A 22,463-nucleotide genomic window follows, 5' to 3' on the forward strand; every position below is an offset into this window, starting at 1 on the left:
TCCACTAATATTCTATGACATGGATTATCTGAAACATTTATTTGATACTTACAGTAAACTTTCTTGTCATTTTATAATCTCTCAAAATAGTTTTGAAGACCTGGAGAGTAAATATCATGTTATTTGTCCCTTTGCACCCCTTCATATATACAGCAGATCGTTTAGCGTAGAGTGGCAAGCGACTAAGATGGGTTCTTGATGTTAAAATAATCATGTGATCCCTTGTTATATGCATACTTCTAAGATCTGCTACATATAGAACAAAACACAACTTTTTTCCTGTGTTTCTATCAAAGTGAACTCTGAATTTTACCTGCATCATTTACTATAGATCATACAAAATCAATAATACACACTGTTGAGACAGTTAGTACTTTGGGGAACTATTCAAAGCCCTGGGACAGTGTGTGAGGGAAGGTTTGGTATGGGAGTGATGTGTTCAGAGAAGCGAACTTATCCGGTCCATTAAGAAGTACAAGGAAAAACCTTGGTGTAGGTCCCAGTTCTAGCCAAAAATAATCTCAGCTATCACTCACCTTTTGGGCAAATATCAGTGCAAGGTTTACACATTTTAATCCCATTTTCTTCCACTTCCATCTTGGAACTAGGGCAGGCACGCACACAAGAACTGGAATCCACCACAAAGTTATCTGATTTTAAAAAAGGTAAAATGAGCAATAATGGTGATGCTCAGCAAACAACTTTAAAATAAGGTATTTTAGGGCTTGACAATGATTAGCATCATTGGTAGCATACACGTCTCTTTCCTTAAAACATCTCTGTTTAAATATCTCAGCCTGAAATAGAATCTATGAGCATCCACATTCAAATCCAAGGGCAGCATGTGTTAACAATGGTTAGTACTTGCTTGACTACTGCTCCACATCCTGAATTGCCCCCAAGATAGAGAGAATTTCTTTTATAGACTTAGGAAACTACATGACATTTAGTTTGTGTTTTTCAATAGTTCCACTTCATTTCATGTCATGATGCAAGTTTGAAGTCTAAAAATACTTCAAGTTACATGAGGCACAAATGAAGCTGAAGTTGAATTGCCTTGGATCAAGAAAGTGCACTTCATATCCAGGAGGAAATGTTTAAAATGTGTTCTATCTTTCAGTGGAATGTCATATAAACTGTTCCCTAGTTTCATATGAAGAAACAAAAGGGGATTTGAAAGGCAACATCTTAGGAAAGGTATACTAAATAAACCAGGTATATCCAATTACCTGATACAGTGGTAAAATGTTTAGGGGTCCAGTGATCTGGAATATGCCATGACATTGTCTCCTCCCAAAAAAAAGAACAAATCATTGCATCGAAAGCCTCCCACAATAAAGAGAAAACACAATACCTGCTAGGCCACTTTATATTTCAAAGGCAGTATCCTTCCGTGTCTGGGAATACTGCTTCTGGCCTAATATTCAGTGGTATGGAAGGCTTTTGGCCTTGAAGGGGGCTCAGATCAGGAAAGGCATATCGTGCAAGTCCAGTCTGGGATGCAAGCAATTATGCGACTTGGGTAATAAAACCCAAGAGGCTATCGGTAGTAGGAGTGTCTGTTGTAGGAAAATAAGTCATGTGGAGTTATGGCAAGTCCCAGCTGGAAAATAATATTGAGACCTCCACAATTCTATAGCTAAGCCACGCAATCTGTAGCACATAATCGTATGCTATTTAATAAACAACTCCTGATATGCTTCTGGCTCCTGGTAGAGATAGAGCACCTAACCATGGGTCATTGATTGGCCTTCTAGTCAGAATTACCCATCACAGGGGCACCTAGGTGGCTCAGTCAGCTAAATGTCTGACTCTTGATCTCGGCTCAGGTCATGACCTCCTGGTTCATGAGTTCGAGCCCACGTAGGGCTCTGCAGTAATAGCACAAAGCCTGCTTGGGATCCTCTCTCCTTCTCTTTGACCCTCCCCAACTCGTGCTCACTCTCATTTTTGTTCTCTTTCTCTCCCTCAAAATAAATAAATAAACTTAAAAAAATTAAAGAATTGCCCATCATAAATCAGGTTTTATTAGAACCATGATGTCATAACGTTGGCCATGTTCAACAGGAATCCACCCCAAGATAGAAGCAGTATATTTAAGATTGGATGTGAATCATGGCAGAGGCATAAGTAAACACATAAGCAGGTAGCCCAGACTCCTCATGCTGGCACCTCTCACTTAGCTCATACCTATGTCTGCGTGGGGGCCAAAAGAGGGCACTTGTGAGAGTTAACAGAAGAAGACAAAAATTAAGTTTGCTATGTGGGTGCAAGCCGCTCAAAATGAATGGCAGTGGCCCTGCGGCTCACTCAGGAGCAGACTTGAAAGACAGTGGCAAGGAAAAAACCTACCAGTGGGCATAGTTCTGGATAGTTCAGATGATCACTTACTTTGTGCGGAACACACAGTAAGTATGGACTTACAGTAAGTATGGACTCATGAGCAGTAGTTTGCCATGGGAGAAGAAATATTGGGAAGTCTGGGACTGAAGGAAGTCTGCGGTGGAGGGATGTATATGAATCCCATGGGAGTGGGCAGTGAAGATCTTTGCATTCCCAGTTAACATCCACCAGAGGGCATCCACCACAACAGAAGGCACATTGTTGACACTGCACTGCAGCCTGTTCCCTTCCTTCTCTTTCTCCTTCTGTAGTCATTCTGAGAACACTCCTCCTTAAGGACCTAATCTCTGTGTGAGGAGAACCAAGCCTGCAACATCTGAATACACTGCATATTATGTGGCCATCCTTTCTGCAAGGTCTGCAGAAATACCCCATATTTAAACACCTCTACAGTTTTGCAGTGATATATATCAAGTGGAGTAAATACAAATTATAAATACCCTCATATCAGTCAGGTACAGATTTTGCAGCCAAACGAGTTGCAAAAAATATTTGTCTGTAATTTTTGAATGTCAGAATTCTGGGTTGGAGATTGTGGACCAGTATTTAAAAGGTAAATGTCTTTGTTTTCCCAAAATAGTTCATGCCTCATGAGCAAGGGCCCTTCAAATATTTGAATTTTACATAGATAAATACTGAAGTGTTTTTAAATCAGTCTGTAATTTGATTGACCTAAACTATCCCAAGAAAGGAAATTTATGAGTTATCTAAGGAAACTGGGTATGTAATTTCACAAAATAGTTCTCCACTTGCCACAATTTAGGTGTTAAAAGCTTATATGCATAACTATTCTTTTAACCAATAAAAGTATGTAATAATAATGACGAGAATTGTCATTGTTTTCAAACACTTGTTTTTATATACTGTCCCTCTGATTCTTATTCCCCAAACCTTTGATCATTATAATAACTCCAGGAAAGACAGAACCATGATTATTACTATCCAACTCTTAAGGAGAATACAGAAAACTAAATAGTTCATTTAAAATCACATAAGTAATAAGTGGGCAGAGCCAGAAACCATAACCACTCTAATCCTATGTCCTTCACACTTCCTATTCAATCACAGACACAAAATAAGAAAACCATAATAGCGGTATGATGTAGATTGTAAAACCTTCTTCTTTTAAATGAGTATGTGGACGGATGTAGTCATTCTTTTTCTTAGGTAAAACAATGAAGAAATAATGTCCCATTGCTCACTCTGGAGCAAACGTGAAGACATACATTATACTGAATTCTTGATGAAAGTGAAGCTGGTCACTTGGAATTCCCAGGATGAGTTATCAATTTTGTAAAGATCTGTCAACATGCCCTTCACATCTATTGTAATTGTTTAAGATTAGATTTGATATTAAAACTATCATGCTACACAATCTATTACAAATAAGTAATCAGAAATGGTATTAGGTAAAAATTCATTGTGATTAGAAGCAGACCTCATTGATTACAAAGCTTGCTGCCACTTAACTAATCACTTTTTTGAGAAACAGTATCATGTACAAATACACTGAGGTACAGTGAAAACAGTGAGCTTAGAAGGCAATGACACTACATTCTAACTTTAAGCATGACACTCCTTTGCTGAGACTTTGGACCAATCACTTTAATTTTTTGAACTTTAATTTTCTTATTTGTGAAATGGTAGCAATAGGACCTAAATCCAAGTATATCCAACAATATTATTGCAAGTTTTAAATTACAATAAATCTATATGAAATTTTTCTGTTTTTAAATGATGATCTCATTAAATTGGCTATTCTCATCTTGTTACTTACGTGGGCATTTCTTGACACAAAATGCTCCATATGTATACTTTGCATTGAAGTTATGTTCCAGCTGAAAAGTGGTTGGATTGTAGACAAAAGTTTGGGGACATTGAGTAACACACGCTCCACTGTCATTGAAATTCATGCAGGCCTGCAACATAGCAAGTATTAATTTCATCTAAAAATAACCTTCATAACTTGTTAAAAGAACATTGCTGTAACAGCTTTGTGAGAAGGATGTATTCTTTATTATTATATTTATATTTTTACACATGTGTTCTATACTTATTTCACAAAAAGTATAAAATTTGATACTTTGTAGTCATTAAGTGCTTAGTGTTAAGTTCTAACTTGTTTTGGACTTCTAAAATTTTATAAAACTTGTTTTCCAGTGTCAATGAATATACCATCTCTACAAAGTTATTGATGTTCAAGTTACTTAGTCTCTGTCCACTGATCTCCAAATTAATAATTGGTTTAAGTTATTAAAATTAGCTCACAGTGAAAACAAATTTTGACTCACACCATTCAAAGTGTTTATGCTGAGTCTCAGAGTCTGACACTGGCAACTGACTTCCCAATTCTACAATCTAGATTTTCCTTAAAGCTGGTGTTTGGAAAGTTCAGTGCCGGAAGCAGCATGAGAAGTACATTGGTCATCACTGTGTGGTGAGGAAACATTGGTGAGGAGCCATTTACACTGGACTTGAAGAAAAGGTTTTGGAAGGTGACTAGTCCATGTAAATACAGAGTATTTGATGCTGAAATGAAGGGAAGCAGAAATACTTAGCTCATGATTAAATAATGTGCTGCCATTTCCTGTGTGGCTTTCATCATAATACCACACCATTTAGTAAAAGCCATCAAGTTCAAATGAAACAGTTTGTTTCTGCTGACTTACCTATTTGCATTGAGACTTCATTTGTTAATATGTTCAAATGCATTTGAGAAGAATTAAAAACAATTTTGCCACCTGAGAGGTATTTGATATAAAATATATGTAACGTACATATACATACAAATTATATATATATATATATATATATATATATATATATATATACACACACACACACACACACACACACATATACACACACACACACACACACACACACCCTTACAAACATGGCTTTCAAAAGAGTGGATGAACTAATTCTCTTAATTGAACAACTTAAACCTTCAGAGGAATAATTTAGGCCTTGGAAGGTAAGCTCATATGAACTCTAGCTATATTTTATATTTCATCATAAATTGTATGTATGGTTATTAATAAGCACTAATTCATTTTGTTTCTTCAAAACATTTTCTTCATCAATTGTTGTTTTAGCAAGTGCTTCATCACAAACATGACAATTCCCTGACAATGGCCTACTAGATGCATAATCAGAACGAGACTCACTCATGATACATTATTCACTACGATGACATTTTCCAGGAAGAATCTATTAAAAAGCAATCAGGAAAACTCAGTGAGTTTTAATTTATGGCTATAAAACTTCATGTGTCCTCATAATTGCTTTACGAACATACTTTATGCAGTGTTGTGCACAGACTGCTTGGCAACAAAGGGACATAAACCAGAGGAATCAAACAAATTTACCTTCCAGACTGCACACAAAACAACGGAACTTACACCAAGGCCTCGGTCTGGCATTCTTGAACATTCTGTACCAAATGCCAAAGTGGAGTCATTGGACCATTCCATAAAAGTAATGAAATGAGAATTCTAAGGCTCACCAGGCACTCTGCTTATCATGATAATGGAACCATGAAAGAATGGCTATTGTTTGTGTTTCTTGTTGTTACTGCTTTGGAATTGTTACTATAACACCTGTTCGGTGTCCCCCGCATCAGGCTTTACCCCGTATCAGGTGATAGGCAAGGGAAAGCGTCTCACTTCAAAACCTGCTGAGCATCCTCCTTAAATTTTTGACATTTTTCTTTTCTTTACTTCTTCTTCCCTACTCACTTCTGCAGTATATACTTTTGTTTCAATATAGGATTAGGGTAGAAAAATTAAGTTTCTTGTAACATTAAGAAAATTAAGAAATGACTATATCATAAGTGGTTTAATTTATGTTTTGCCTATTTTCAGAGTTGTGTCATTTAAAAAATGTTCAATTCTTAATATATATGTGTATTCTCCGGGTATTTCAGAATGGGAAAAAATGAATATCTCTGTTCATTGTTAATAGCAAAAACAATTACTTATTTTATTATTTTTAGCATAAAATGAAAACAATGTCTGTGTTTATGAAATTATGGTAACTATAGTTCACAGAATTGTCTGATTCAAAAGAGCAGAAATAACTGTATTGGGGATATTAAAATGTAATTAAAACATGTCCCCAAAAAGCTATAAATGTTAATTTTAAGGAAAGAAAACTGTCCTTTTCTAAAATAAAAATCACACTGATTAGCATATAAATTGCTTTAAGCATGCGTTTGTAAATCTTATAAATTTTGAATAATATTAACTTGTAAAAAAAATATACTGGGAAATAGTTAAATGAATAAATTTATGAATAATCTTGAAATCAAGAGCTATAATCTTGAAATTTAAATTCAAGAAATAAAATTCAAGAGCCCCCACTCAGAAAATTCAATGATGCAACAACATAAACAGGTAATCAATGTAAATTTTGGAAGGGCACTATTAGCTTTTAAAAGATATCTCAATATCTTTTTATCTTTTCCCCTTCTCATTCTCCAATACATCTCACCTGTAATATAAATTATGCCCAAAAGACATAATTCATTTACTATAACAGAAACATCATAGTTAATCAATAGCCACCCAGTGAGGAGATGTATTATAGGAAGGCAAAACATCTTTCTTAATCCTAAAATGTTTAAATTCGATCTTATTTTAATGAGAAGTTAAAGATTCAGTATGCCCGAATCCAACTAGAAAGGAGGGAGGTCAGGAGACTAAAAGGGGATCTCCAAGACTTACAAAGCAGTCGGTGTCTTTTGGTCCTGAGCAACCTCCAGCACATTCTCTATGACAGCAGTCACTGACGTAGGGTCCATAGCACCTGCCGTCACACTGTTCTGCACACACCGTCCTTGTCACTGCAGAAGGCAGAGATGAGACTTTGATCAAAGTCAGCCACCAAGAGAAACTTCTAAGGTGCTTTGGAGTAGCTGACAAAGGCTGAGCTCTCAGGTAACAACACTCAACCCACCACTGACTCAATTCAGCTAATATGTACCAAATGAAGTCTGCAACAGGTCAAAATTACTGTACAAAGACCTTAAAAAATTGATACATACTTTTGTTTTTATCTTCTTTTTTGTTCCAGAAAGCACCTCTCGTATTTTACAAAAATATTGTACAACTTAGCAGGAAAGAATCAAATTTGAAGTAACTGAGTAAGGCATTTTGGCAGGGTGCAAAAAATGGAGTCAGCAGTGAAGTCAATTCACAATGTGCACAGTAAGATTTTATGGCAGAAGGTATCCCCAGAAATAATCTAAGCTTTTTAGTAGTCAAGGGAACATAAACTTTTACATGATTCACATTATATCTTACATGATTCATATCAAGTAGATATATAAATAATGATACAGATACAGATAACTGGTCAATAGTAGCATAAGTGTTTCTATTCTTGAGATTTAAGTAAATTTCCACCAAGATTCCTATGTAAGGAACAGTGCAATATCCTCAAAAGAAGTGAAGGAGGAAGGGAAGGAGCAAGGGAGGGAGGGAGGAACGAAGGAACGAAGGAACGAAGGAACGAAGGAAGGAAGGAAGGAAGGAAGGAAGGAAGGAAGGAAGGGAGGGGCACATTCATAGTGGACACAACAAAAATTTCCATTGGTCTTTCTAACAACATCCTTTGATCCAAGCTGACAGCACTGTATCGAGGTATGCTTTAGTAAAATCAGTGCAACAGGCTGGGCATCAACATTATAGCACTGAGGGACACTTATTTCACTTATTCCAAAGAGATACTTTTTAAGTACTTAGAGAAATAAATGTTACAGAATATATATAGCACATCCCTTCTTGGCTTCCATATTTCCACTTCAATCTGCTTTCCTTTCATCTTTTTAAATAGTTCTTCAAAGCTTTCTTCATTGCTACTGTAGAAAGACTCTGACCTTTAAACAGTAGTATTCCCCCAGTTGGTCTTGACAGTTTTCTTTGGGTTATGGGCTCATGCCTAGATGAAACCATTAATTCCCTACTTTTCACACTACTTATAGATAGATGACATCAGATCCAACTGAGCAGCAGCAAGTATTACCAGGTGCCTACAAAAGACCCATTTAGATACCTCAAGATGTACAATGTGGAATGTACACTTTCTCACCTCCACCAATTGAGCGTATCTGTCTCCTTTGTTCACTCCTCTTAATTAGTACCACCCATCCAGTAGCTTAGTTAAAAATTTGGGATGTGTTTTCTATTTCTCCTTTGCCCTCACTCTCACTTCGCATACCTAACAAAATTATCAAATAAAATTGCTAACTAACAGTCCTCATGACTGTCCCTCCTCTCTACTCCAACTTTTTCAAAAACATATATCTAAATTATTACATAGCCTTCTAAAAGGTTTCTCAGATCCCAATTAATCCTCTATGCTGCTCTAAAAGCAATGGTTTGAAAATACAAGCCACTGCTTATAAATCAGTGTTGTTTCACGAGGTAAAACTTGTCATCCCTGTACTAAAGGAGGAAACCCATAACAAGGGATAAAAGTGCTTCATCAATTAAACACCACCTCTATCTATACTGGTGTCTCTCACTGTGCTTTTCACATCCATCCATACACAAACACCACTTGTGATTCCTGATTTCTTGCATCGTTTGCAATTTTGATTCTCATTGCCTTTTTATAATGCTCTCATCCATGCTAAAAACCCTTCTTGTCTTCTTATCCTGGCAAATATTCATCTATAAGATTGTATTCAGATGCCATTTCCTCTCTGAAAACTCCAGATACATCGCTAGGATGAGTTATTTTATCACTGTTTCTTCTGAACAAGGGAGAAAGTTAATGCAGACTGTGTGGTCTGAAGGACTACGCCCAAATCCTAACTCTATTCTTGTGATATGAACAAGTTATTGAATATGTTTGTATTTCATTTTAAGATGAATTTAGTAATCATATGTGTCTAATGGGATTGAAGATAAATAGAGACATAGGTATAAAGTGCTTCACATGGCCCCTGTTAATAGTTCTCAGGTTAGATATTATTATTGTACTTTACATTGTATCTTTTTTTTTTTTTTTAGGTTTGTTCCCTCTACTAAACTATTAGAGTAGTTTTTTGAAGTCTATTGTCTTATTATGGATGTTTTTATCCTTAGGGACTGGTACATGCTTGACACTTCCTATACAAGAAAGTAAGTATCCTTTCCAACTAAATAAATCATATATTGCCAACTCAGTGAAAGCATTTGGTTACTGCTTAATGGACATATCAAAGGAAAAGAAAAACATGCATAGAACTAAAGAGGTAGGGTACTAAACCCTGTAAATAGACAATATTAAAATAGCCAGAAACACAGCATATCAAAATGCAAATAACTGAATTATTGCTACTTCATACATTAGACTTAAATGCTCCTTAAATTTTGTTATTATTTCATGATTCTACATTTTCACTTGGACCCTGTTTATTTGAACATGATTATGATATCATAAAATAATATATAATATTTAAGTATGAACTATATTCCTTTTTCCGACTTGATTATATTCTTACCTATGTAGTAAAAGCAATACAAACATCAAATGGAGTTTAAACTGAAACAACATTTGGATTAATTCCCTGTCTTGCTTTTATTTTGTAAAAATAGAGTTATCTGATATAGAGGATTTTGAAAGACAGATATTTAAGTCTGGATTTGTGACAGTGTATTTTGTATTTGCAACTTGGGTCACATTAAATTTTGAAATAAATTATTTCTTTTGTAAGTATTCTAATAGAAAGTTCTACATAGTAAATCAATTTGTCCTGTTCTTTTACCTTCCTTTGCTCAAATCTCATTCTCTCAGTGAAGTCTACCCCTATTTAATACTGAATCCGTTTCAAATTACTGATTCCTGATGGACGCTACTCTTTTTTTTTCTCTTTCTATTTTTCTCTTTCTCTCCCTCTCTTCTCTCTTTCTTTCCCTCCTTCCTTACATCTTTCCTTCCTTCTTTCATCTTTGTTATAGCATTGATCACCACCTAACATATTTTACAACTCACTTATTACATATTTTGTTGGTGTTTTCCAATGTTTAGAACTGTACCTGTCATGCATGTAATGGTTATTTATATTTCATATACATTATACATACACAATACATATACATATACATATACATATACATATACATATACATATACATATACAAATACATATACATATACACTACATATATGAAATATACCCAAATAAATTGTATCTACTCATTAATTCTTCATATTCATACGTTGGACTTATGTTGATGTTCCTATCTTTTATCCAAGTAGTATATTTATTTAGATATTCTAATTATACCATATAAAGAAAATACTTTTAATAGATATTTTGTAAAAAATAAATTCTTATATAATTCCTCTCTTCCAGATTTAACAAGGCCTTTTTGAATGTACCAAAGCTGTTAACTGAAATAGCAGACATATGTTAAGTAAACAAATTATTAGATTTAAAATAAGTATTATCCCAGTATAGTCTATTAACTTGCTTTAACTTGACAGGCATTGCTCAGCTGGAAATAGCACAAAATGAGTCAGCATTAATAGCATATAAATCACACCATATTTTAATCTTAAACACATATGACTGTTAATTTCTATTTTTAACTCTATGGTGGTTTAAGGTAAGTATGCAAAATGTTTCAGTTTCTCTTTGTTTATATATTTTGGTCTTTCCTACCAAATGAGAAAATTAATGTAGATAATGTTTATAAATATAATTAACTAATAATTTATTTTAAAATTATATATAAAATGTTCCTATTGAGTTCAATTCTCTTATTGAGTATACTATTTAAGTATGAAAATAATATTTTAAAATCTAATCTATCATACTTCAATCTTAAGTTCAATAATAATTATTATGTTCTGAAATTTAAAAAAATAACATTTATTCTTTTTTGAGAGACAGAAAGAAACAGAGCATGAGTGGGGGAGGGGCAGAGAGAGAGGGAGTAACAGAATCCAAAGCAGGCTCCAGGCTCTGAGCTGTCAACACAGAGCTCGATGCAGGTCTTGAGCTCACATACCGTGAGACCATGACCTGAGCCAAAGTTGGGTGCCCAACTGACTGAGCCACCCAGGTGCCCCTACACTCTGAAAATTTTAAAGCATGTACATGAAATTATTCATTCATACGTGTTGAGTCAACTTTAAATTGTTCAAAATAGCAATTTCATCTATCAAGTGTTCACATAACTCATACTTTTTTCAGGACACTTTGATCTTAGATACACCATTCCATTTCAAGAACCTTCAAAGAAACACCTCTCTAAGTCATTACTTTTGAAACTTTTGACTTAAGATATTAAAAAGAGAATTATGGGTTTTGCTTCAGAAGCAGTCTATAATTCATTTTAAAAATAAAAAAAAGTATGATATATTCAACAGTAAATAGCACTTTTTGCTATCCTAGCGTTCACATGCCTTAATTCCAATTGAAAGTTCAGTAAGTATGAAATATATTTAGAAGTGTTTGTTTGACAGGTAAAAATATAAGTAAGCAAAAAGAACAAAACAATAAGCTTAATCTCTAAACAGTGATGTGACACAGTTAAGAAACATTTTTTCACATTGTTATATGAGATTTATTTTTAGAAAGAAAACATTCCCTTTGTATAATCTATTTAATGGCATTTATTGATTAATAATACTACTTAATATGAATTAAACACATCAAACTGTACTCATATTTTATTATGATGGAAACACAAAACAAAACAACAGTTCCTGAAATCAATGAGATAACTCACTTAGTCTCCATGGGAACATTGAGTTATAATTGCTTTCGTTATATTAATTTCCACCCTTGTCTGAATATTATTTCATTAGATATTCCCCTCTCATATTTAGTATCCTTCCTAAATTGCTTCATTGGGTGCATTAAAAATTTGGTCGAGGGGCGCCTGGGTGGCTTGGTCGGGTAAGCGTCCGACTTCAGCTCAGGTCATGATCTCATGGTCCGTGAGTTCAAGCCCCGCGTCGGGCTGTGTGCTGACAGCTCAGAGCCTGGAGCCTGTTTCAGATTCTGTGTCTCCCTCTCTCTCTGCCCCTCCCCTGTTCATGCTCTGTCTCTCTCTGTCTCAAAAATAAATAAACGTTTAAAAAAAAAAATTTGGGTCGAATTTTAACTATCTTATTCATTGATGGCACATCACTAACTGTGATTGTGTAATATAAGATAAAATCTGGGAAGTTACGGTGTTTATTATATTGGGCTCAGCAAATTTGAGATTAGGAATGGAGATTCATCCAAAATATCCATAAGAATTAGAGGGAGAGGGGTGTCTAAGTGGCTCAGTCTGTTAAGCATCCAACTTCAGCTCAGGTCATGATCTCATAGTTCATAGGTTTGAGCCCTGCATCGGGCTCTGTGCTGACAGCTCAGAGCCTGGAGCCTACTTCGGATCCTGTCTTTCTCTTTCTCTGCCCCTCCCCGACTCATGCTCTGTCTCTCTCTCTCAAAAATAAACCTTAAAATTTTTTAAAAAAAGAATTGGATAAAGTTTAAGGAACCATACATTCCAGGGTAAGGGGATACTGTTGAAAGAATATCTGTCATCTCAAGAAATTATAGTAAGTAGCTTTATCATATCAGTACATCACTCATAAAAATAGTGGCTAGTTACTTCTTTATTTTATTTTTTTTTAATTTTTTTAGAGAAAGAGTGCGAGTGGAGGAGAGGGGCAGAGAGAGAGAGAGAGAGAGAATCTCCAGCAGCCTCCACACTCAGCATAGAGCCCAACGTGGGGCACGGTTCCACAACCCTGGAATCATGACCTGAGCCCAAATCAAGAGTCAGACGCTGAGTCATCCAGGTGCCCTGAGTTTCTTCTTTAATTATAATAATAACCATGTTTAAAGTTACTCCCTTAGAAATTTATTTAAAGAACTTTGACAATTTAGTTAAATATTTATTACTGCTTCCTGTGAGCTACAAAAGGATAAAGAACATTCATAAATAATGCAAAACAGGGTGCTGACATAACAGTGACAAAACAAAAAGATCTCTGCCCATTAAAAAATAAATAAGGTTAAATTTAGGCAAAGTATTTATAAGTGTCTTCTTGTGTTTTTACACTCTTCCACTTTTCTCTTCTTTTCTTATCTGCTTCTTCTTTCCTCATTTCTTCCATATCCTTACCCTCAGGAGGGACTTTTGGTTCCATTCACTTCCTCTACCCAGTGCTTCTGAACCACATTGTATATTAGAACATCTAATGGGGCCTTTCGAACTTTAATATGGGAATTCCTGTGTTAGTGAAGATTTTCATTTGGTCAACATCAGTGGGAACCTAGATTGTCCATTCTAATAAGCTCCCAGGTAACGTCACTGTCTGCTGGTCCATAGACCATTTTGAGTAGCAGGATACAGAATACTTTAAAAAATAGCTAAGAATCATTTAATTCCTAGTAAATCAAAATTACCTGCAATGTTCTAGGATTTGCCACTTAAAATTTATTTAATGTTTATCTATTTTTGAGAAAGAGACAGAGCACAAGTGGGGGAGGGGCAGAGAGAGAGGGTAACACGGAATCTGAAGCAGGCTTCAGGCTCCAAGTGGTCAACGCGGAACTCGAACCCTGAACTGTGAGTTCATGACCTGAGCAGAAGTCAGACGCTTAACTGACTGAGCCACTCACGTGCCCCTAGAACTTGCCACTTCTAATAAGCTCCCCAGGTGATTCCAATATGCAGTCTAGAGTTGAAAATTGTAACTCTATCCAATAAAAATGGGGAAAACTCTAGATTACTTACACCATTTGATTGATTGACTGACTGATTATTCTTTGTCTAAAATTTTACCACACTGACTGACCTCTTGCTCTAATTTCTTATTTGTGTTGTTAAGCCCTCTATCACTAATTGGGAGAGCAAACAAGCAAAAAATCCATATGCAAGCAGGTAGGAAGAGTTGGGAAGAAAAAAACCTAAAGTGGGAAGTTTTCAGACAGTAAAGTATGAGACTGTCAGAAAGCTGTTCCCTTCTCTCACCTAGCAGCTGCCTACATAAAAAGTATCCTGGCAGTCCCCAATTGCATTGCTAAACACACTTTAAAGGACATTGATTTTATTTTTATTTTTCTCTATTTCAACTAATATTCAGTGACCTGCACCTCTATGCTGCCTATACTATTTCTGTTTATTGACCAAATTTCTGTGTCCATGAAGCACATTATGTCCATTAAATAGACAGTGCTTCAGTGGAATGTTGTAATGTTAGGCTGTGTTCAGCTACATACTTGGCGTTTTGAACAAGAAGAAAAATGCTTGGGTTAAAGCAGAGGTGATTGGGGTTGGATGGGAAGAAGAATTTATTGACTATTAGAGTGATAAAAACACTGTAATGAGCAACTAAAAGGGCTTCTTGAACCCCTATTTGTCAGTATTTAAGGGAAATCTCTTTTGGATGCTTTAGACATCCACTTAATTACAGACAAGGGGCTTGATGAAATGCTCCCTAGAGGTAATCCTTTAGTTCTATGATCCAATACTTGTTCCTACGAGTGGTAAAATTGTAACTAAAAAAAAAAAAAAAAAAAGAAAAGAAAAAAAAAAGGACACTCTGGGTTATGCAACATGCTTTTAGAAGGCTACTATCATCAGGATATACTTTAATGAAACAAATAAAGCCTATGAACCATCCAAGAACACACACTACTTCTAGAGCTTGCTGAAATGAGTAGAAAATCAAGTTTAATGAAACTAACACCAAACTATAGACCACTACTCATTTTCCCAAAGGAGAACAACTGGACACATTTGTGTGTCCAGGGCCAGGTTAACTCTAGGAATCACATAGGAAAGTTTAAAATAAAGATGCCTCTCCTCCTACATTTGATTTAGTAAGTCTGGAGAAAGGGCCAGAATTTTTTTTTTTTTTTTTCTTATTAGGAGCCCTGAGGTTTTCATAAGTCGACTTGAAAACCAACAACTCAAAACCTCTGCTGTAAGACCCTTTTTTCTCCCTAATGAGAGGTTACATTAGGAAGGGTAAAGCATTTATTTAGATGGGAAGGCAGAGGTGAAAATGGGTCTTAAACTGCTGCTTCCTATCTCATGCCTGCTAGATCACAGAATGATGAAGTCAGTAATTGCTGCCACGCAGAGTAAGCCCTTAAGATACATTAGGCTGTATCCTAATTTGGACAAGGAAGGAATTTGAACCTTGAATAATTTATCAATTCTTTCAACCAATAACATAAGACTTAAACACTGGAAAAAGGCATTCAGGGAAGGATTTTATTTTATTTTATTTTATTTATTTATTTTAAATAATGGAGTCCAGGAAAACAGAATTATTAAAAAAAAAAGTGTCTGTATCTTCCAAATTACTGCAAGCATACCCATTTTCACATCACAGAAGAAAATGCAATTTACTATCTTTTATTCCTAATTCCTAATTAGTGGGAACTAGCTAGGCCATACCATGAGGTATACACTCCTGTAGGTGACATAATGGTTTAATCCTAAGTGCAGTAACTGCCATAGTTCACCTGAAAAACATGGCAAATGCCCACAAAGCCATTACTGAAACTGACATTCAGAGTCAGTTAATAAAGTATGCTCAGATTTTAGCAGCTATTAGTGAGGTTTGACCCTTGTCCCAGATAAATCCCTGGTGACCCATGGGGTATGACATGATAATGTTGTTAGTTGTGTTAAATAGGAAAGGAATCTTGTCACATCCATTCTTCATCACTAGCTGCTTTCTTCATTTATTTAATGAAGTTTTATTCAACCTATTTTTTTAATGACATGTTCAATGATTCATTGAGGGAACTTAAAACTGATTTTAAAATACACACTTGGGCATCAGGGAAATTCTCCCCTTTTAATACACTATTAACATTACCAAAGTTTATGAGTTAGAATTCGAAAAGCCGATAGCATTCTATTACATTAATTATAAAAATATTCTTGAAATTCTTCTGTATATATAGGTTTCAAAATAATAAAGGAAGCATATGAATCTGCATAAGAAAACCACAAAGAGACTCCTAAAGAATACGTTTTTACATTAGAATTGAAAGCTGCACCTATACCACACACATAAATGATATGCTGTCACAAACCAAGAAATCAGGAAAAATCTAACATTGAATTTTTCTGAATCACCTCAAATTATGGTTGACCACACATCTCTACATCCAGATTTAGCAAGAACAAAACAAAACAAAACCTACCTTTTTTGCTTATATTAGTATATCAGGATAAATATCAATGAATGAGGATAAAGATAACCTCTCCTACTCAATAAACACCTGGATGAGTCTCCTTCTCGAAAGAGAGGTGGGGTGGGAAATGCTGCCAATTTTGTGATGAAAATAATCACAAATATTAAAATGGAAAAGACAGAGCCACACATCAGTTAAACAATGAACAAAGATTTCCTGACCTAATGTGTGCTATCTAGTCTAAATTTCTCATTTTATTGATGAAAAAACTGGAGTTGAACTAAACTGACTTTCCAATGGACAAATCCAAAATCACATCCAACCATTTCTAAGGGATTAACATTATGTGTTCAGGGTTTTCCAGGCAGTTTCTAGTTTGCTCACATCACAGCAGAGCCCATGCCTAGTAATCATTTTGGGAATTAAAATACCAAATGATGCTGAAATGCTAGGAGAAATATTACATTTAATAGCACTAGCAAACTCAAAGCTATTGTCAGCTAAATTAATTTGCCCCTTTCTAATGTCAATTTTTTTTTTCCTTTTTCATCCAAATCCACACTCATTCACTTTGTTTTTATCTCAAATAAAGGGTTGCTCATTTTCCTGTTTTAGGTTATTCCTGAGTTCCAGGTTGCCCAGTCCCATAATATTCAAGGCCAAATTCTTGCACTGGAAATTATTTATGTTCTCTCTTTTACAATTAATGTCTTTACTGGCCATTCCTTCAAGGACAATACTCAAGATTCTTGTATTTTAAGTAAGTTAAAAAAAATAATCTTCCCTTTACCTCATGGTCTTCATTACCCTCAGAGAGCCAAGCATTTTCAAGAGTTACCTATAACACATACTTGCAGATATGTCTCAAGTATCTATCCCCAGTCCTTCTTTACAATATCTGTGAATATCTCAGTTGAGTTTCCATTTACTAACTAATTATTTATTGGGCAGTTCTACTTGGATGAATCAGGGATATTTAAGACTTAGAAAGGACATAGCTAAACTCCCTTATTCCCATTCTCAATTCAGCCACAACACTATTCTCCCCCTATATACTCAGTCCCAGTGACTATTTCTATCATTGATTCAATTGCTCCAACTCAAAATTGGAATTCATGCCAAATCCCCCTCTTTTCCTTTACAACCAAATCAGCTTCATTACCATGGCTTATTATAAGTTTTATTCTCTATCTCTTAAATTGCCTCCTTCTCATCCTGGTTCTTTGTATGGAGTGTTCTAGGTCCTTCTTCTGCCCATCTGATGTCTATACATTCTTCAAGGATCATCTTGGTAAAAATCTCCTTTGTTAACTCTTCACCAAATCCCTTAACTGGAACCCATTATTCTGTATCTCCTCCCCCTTCTTTCTTGGTGACCTCACTTAATGCCATACAGACTTCTAGTCTAGCAGTTATCCCATTGTATTGTAAGTTGGCAATCCAAGTTAATTATCCCTGTGTTACAGATGAAGAGGTTAACATTTAACAATTATTAACTAGCCTATCCTAGGTCACAGGATAAGTTATTATAAAGTAGGGTTTTAAATTCGTTTCCAGACTCCTATATATCTTCATCAATATGTTTACATTAATAACCTCAAACAATGAGTGTCTAAATTTAAAAACCGAAGGTGGTAGAGGTGGGAGGAAAATAGTTTCAGAAGCTATTTTAAGTACAACATTGAATAACAATCTGCATGAACCTTCTTTACATTCTTGAAAAATAGTTTGTTTTCGAGTCATTTTAACTAACAACACAATTATGAGTGGTGAGTAATGAAAATTAAGATATTACTCAAATAATTTTAAAGCTTATGACAAGACTCCTACAAATAAGATTATTTTATATTTAGCATTTTATGAAATCTCATATATGCCTGAGTTCAACCTACTGATTTTACAGAGGAGGAAACTGAGGCCCAGATAGGGCCCATTTTTCAAGTCCATATATCAATAATAATAAAAATAAAAATTTAGAGTGGAACTACCTAAAAGAGTTGCACCACAAACATTCTTTAAGCATAGCAGGAAGGCTATTTTCAAACTGTTACTTTTCTTCTCATAGAACATGTTTGAGATTTTGTTAAAATGTTAATCATGCCTACCTAAAAGTTAAATTATACTTCTTTACAGTGTTTTTTCAAAAAGAATTTTGGTTGGGATGAGCACTGGGTGTTGCCAATTTGACAATAAATTATATTTAAAAAAAAAAAAGAATTTTGTTTCTGTTTTGTTTTTAAATCACAATTCAGACTACAGAAAACTAAACAAACAACATTTTATATCATGGGTCAGTACACATATACATGATGAAAAGTTTTAAAAATTATATTAACCTGGATTATGTGCAAAGCATTTTGATACAGTTTTTTTTTTTTTTATTCTATTCTAATGTGGTCTATTTATTCTAGTCTAGTTTATTTCAACATAAGTTTAATGTTGGTCAGGGTCCACTGAAGTGATACTATAATCCACTGATGAGTTGCAAACAGTAGTTTGAAAGCTTTGCTCAACTGCATAGACAAAGGTCAAAACAGGAAAGTAGAGAAAATGGTCCTGGTGTTCCTTTTACAAATGTGAGCCAAATACAGATGTGAGCCAAACTGGCCTTCTCATGAATTCAGGAACTTAAAGCCATTGGAGATGACATTTCCTTTCTTTGCATTTTTAGGATGCCAAAGACTATGGGGATTATTTTACTTCTACTATCATAACTGGAAATTTGGGGCAGTTAAGTCTGAATTTCTCCTACATGACAGTATGGTAAGCTGTGAGCCAATATAAAACAACATTTGGGAGTCTCTTTGAGCAACATATTTATACAAAACAATACATTATAGATATTAAATAAAGCTTTTTTAATAAAGCTTTTTATGCATTATTAATATATGTTAAAATAAATTATCATTTCTGTAATGTGGAAAGAACTGGGCATCCCCCAATTTTTTTTTTTGTTTTGTGATAAAGAGAATATAATTTTTTATTATTCTTTCCTTTTAAAGATTCTGAAATTACATAAATAATACAAACTCTTAGAGAAATATACGTAACTACAGATATAATTTTTTTTTAGAAAAAAAAACAGAGCAATAACCAATGTCAATTTTTGGGTTTCTATAGATCCTTCGCCTCCCTGTTACAGTTTATGGTAGTATAACAGTTAAGAGAGCACGAAATACACAGCCAAAAGTAATTTGAGACACTAATCAAGATTTCTTCTGGTCCCATACTTTATCCTTACCAGAAATTATCATTCTTTTTAAATTTTGACAATCTAACAGTGAAAATTCATAGCTTTTATATCATTGGTTATAAGTGAGGCCAAACACTCTTACAAATTTCCTGTGTAAGTTTTTAATTCTTTTTAATTTTATTAAAAATATTTTGTTTTAGGGGGCACCTTGGTGGCTCAGTCAGTTGAGCTGACTTCGGCTCAGGTCATGATCTTGTAGTTCCTGAGTTTGAGCCCCACATCGGGCTTGCTATTCTTAGGGCCTAGCAGGCTTTGGATCCTCTGTCTCCCTCTCCCTGCCCCTCCCCTGCTTTCTCTCCCTCTCTCTCTCTCTTTCTCTCTCTCTCAAAAATAAATGAATATTAAAAAAAATTGTTTTAGGAGGGGAGATGCGTGGGGAATGGACTATATAGGTGATGGGTTTTAAGGAGGGCATTTGTTGTGATGAGCACTGGGTGTTATTTGTAACTGATAAATCACTAAATTCTACTCCTGAGACCAATACTACACTATATGTTAACTAACTTGAATTTAAGTAAAATCTTGGAAAGAAAAAAAAAAATTCTTCAAAAATTAAAAACAAAAAACATTATAATGTAGTTAAAACGATCTTTTCTTCCTTTTAAATCTGAATTATGTTTAAAAAGATCTTCATCATCCCATAATTTTTACCTACATTTTTAATGCTTCAATTATTGTATGCTTTTTAAAAAATTTGTCTACAATTCTATAATCCTTAGTCTATTTCATGCTTTTTTAAACTTTTTTTTTTTTTTTTCTTTAAGTAGGTTCCAAGCCCACGTGGCGCTGGAACTTAGCACCTGAGATCAAGAGTTCCATGCTCTACCAACTGAGCCGGCCAGGTGCCCCTAAACTTTTAATGTATGATTCATCCCGTGTCTTTTGTTCTGTGGTAGGGGTCTAACTTTATTTTATTATGTACTATGACCCTTTTGTTCCAACCCTATTTATTGAATAATCTATGCTTTGTTACTTTTTTCTAAAAGAAATGCCAACTTTATACAACTAAATTACTATATAGATTTTAGTCTCCATCTGGACTTTCTATTAGATTCCATTGAGCCAATTCTATTTTGAACTAATACCATATTATTTGTGAAAAAAAGAGACAGCAAGCTCAAAATGGGGTCCAGTTGATAAACCACATGTCAGCAAACCAGTACTTTATACCTAATCTAATTGCAGTTTCAACCCCCCAGGAGTGTAAACTTTAACCAGTCAACACAGAATTACCTGGGTAGCATTAGTGGGATAATCCGCCCCATAGACTCCTCCCATTCTCCTTAGGAAAACAACCTTGCCTGAAACAATGCATTCTTTACTAACAGTTTCCTCCTTTCCACCCTTTTTTTTTTTTTTTTTTTTTTTTTTTTGCCTTTAAAAAGCTTTCCTTTCCTACAGCTCAGCAGAGCTCTCTTCCATTGCTAGATGAGATGCTGCCAGATTCATGAATCAGTGAATAAGGCCAATTTGATCCCTACTTAGTTTAATTTTTGTTAACAGATTTGGTGGCAGCAGCAAGATGGAAGGAGACCACCTACCCCTTTGGGAACAAGAAACACAGGGTGGCACCCACTAATACTTGGAGTTCACTGTCTTTCTCATTGTTTCCAAAGGCCATGGCTAAATTCCTTCTAGGTTCGCAGCTCCACTGTCTCTGCACGGAGCTCCCAATCCTAACTGGCTTTCCAATCCAGGGCAGATCAGCTGGAGTTGGAGCTAAACCTCTAGCCTTTCAGACCACAACCTGCAGATTTTTGAACGGGAAACTCCCAGTCTTTAATTCTGTCTGTCCCAAGATCCACAAAAAGACTGTTAGTGCCATTGCACAGTTCACATCCATACCGAGCCCCTAATTCCACAGTCTGCAATTGTTGGAGTTTGCTGGTGTAATTCTTTCCTGAGTCCAAGGTTCCACAGGGATTACCGGTATTACACACAGGGCCTTCTCTGGGCCAGGACACAGTGACTAACATCTCTTGGTTACTGCTGACATATTAAGGTACACATGTTCGTTTGCCTTGTTTTTGTGTAGATAAAAAAAAAAGCTATAAAAACTGGTGGCCATGGGTGGAGCTCTGAAGAGTTGTTCCAGTGCTCACCACCAGACCCAAAGACTCCTATGTTAGAATACGCTGGCCATGGAACAAGTTAGATTGACCACAGGTCAACGGCAAATGCTATAAAATGTCTGTCCGAAAAGGTACACTGTAAACACTGCACAGTCCCCAAATCAGTGGCACATCTCCTTTAGGTATTAGTTTGGCTCAGAGAGACCCTTAGCTAATGGGATCCTTAAACTCTAAAGAAACAAGCACACCTTCTAGTATACCTGCTTATTTTATACCTAAGAATTATGGTCCCGGAAACTATAAATACCTGCAAAAATGGCAAAATCTTCCTAAGCTTGTTTTGTGTCATGAAAATGTGGCTTGGTAACTCTTAGGTTGAGGACTCCAAAATATGACCAGATAGAAATGTGGGTTGAACTCCATCTGTGGTTAGGGTCCTATTAAACTATTGCCATCCCTCCAGGGAATGACAATGTCCATTAGAAGGAATGTTCCAAATAGATGAGATCATTCATTTAGGAAGTGTTCTTAAAAGTAACAGTTCACAAATCACACAAACCTATAGGAACGGAATACCTAT

At 35.2% G+C, this 22,463-nt stretch overlaps 1 protein-coding gene across 1 annotated transcript in view; it reads right to left on the reverse strand.

Annotated features, from left to right (window-relative positions):
* The window catches only part of ERBB4 (erb-b2 receptor tyrosine kinase 4), a 712,433-nt gene that overhangs the window by 303,224 nt on the left and 386,746 nt on the right, over positions 1-22,463 (reverse strand). Inside the window, exons 6-8 of the mRNA XM_042948704.1 lie at positions 7,131-7,249; positions 4,181-4,322; positions 537-650 (exon numbers count right to left, since the gene is read on the reverse strand). Coding sequence (XP_042804638.1) covers positions 537-650; positions 4,181-4,322; positions 7,131-7,249 — 375 coding nt within the window. The remainder of the gene's footprint in view (positions 1-536; positions 651-4,180; positions 4,323-7,130; positions 7,250-22,463) is intronic.

This window comes from Panthera leo, chromosome C1 (assembly GCF_018350215.1).
Source record: "Panthera leo isolate Ple1 chromosome C1, P.leo_Ple1_pat1.1, whole genome shotgun sequence".
In the NCBI taxonomy this organism is placed as follows: Eukaryota; Metazoa; Chordata; class Mammalia; order Carnivora; family Felidae; genus Panthera; species Panthera leo.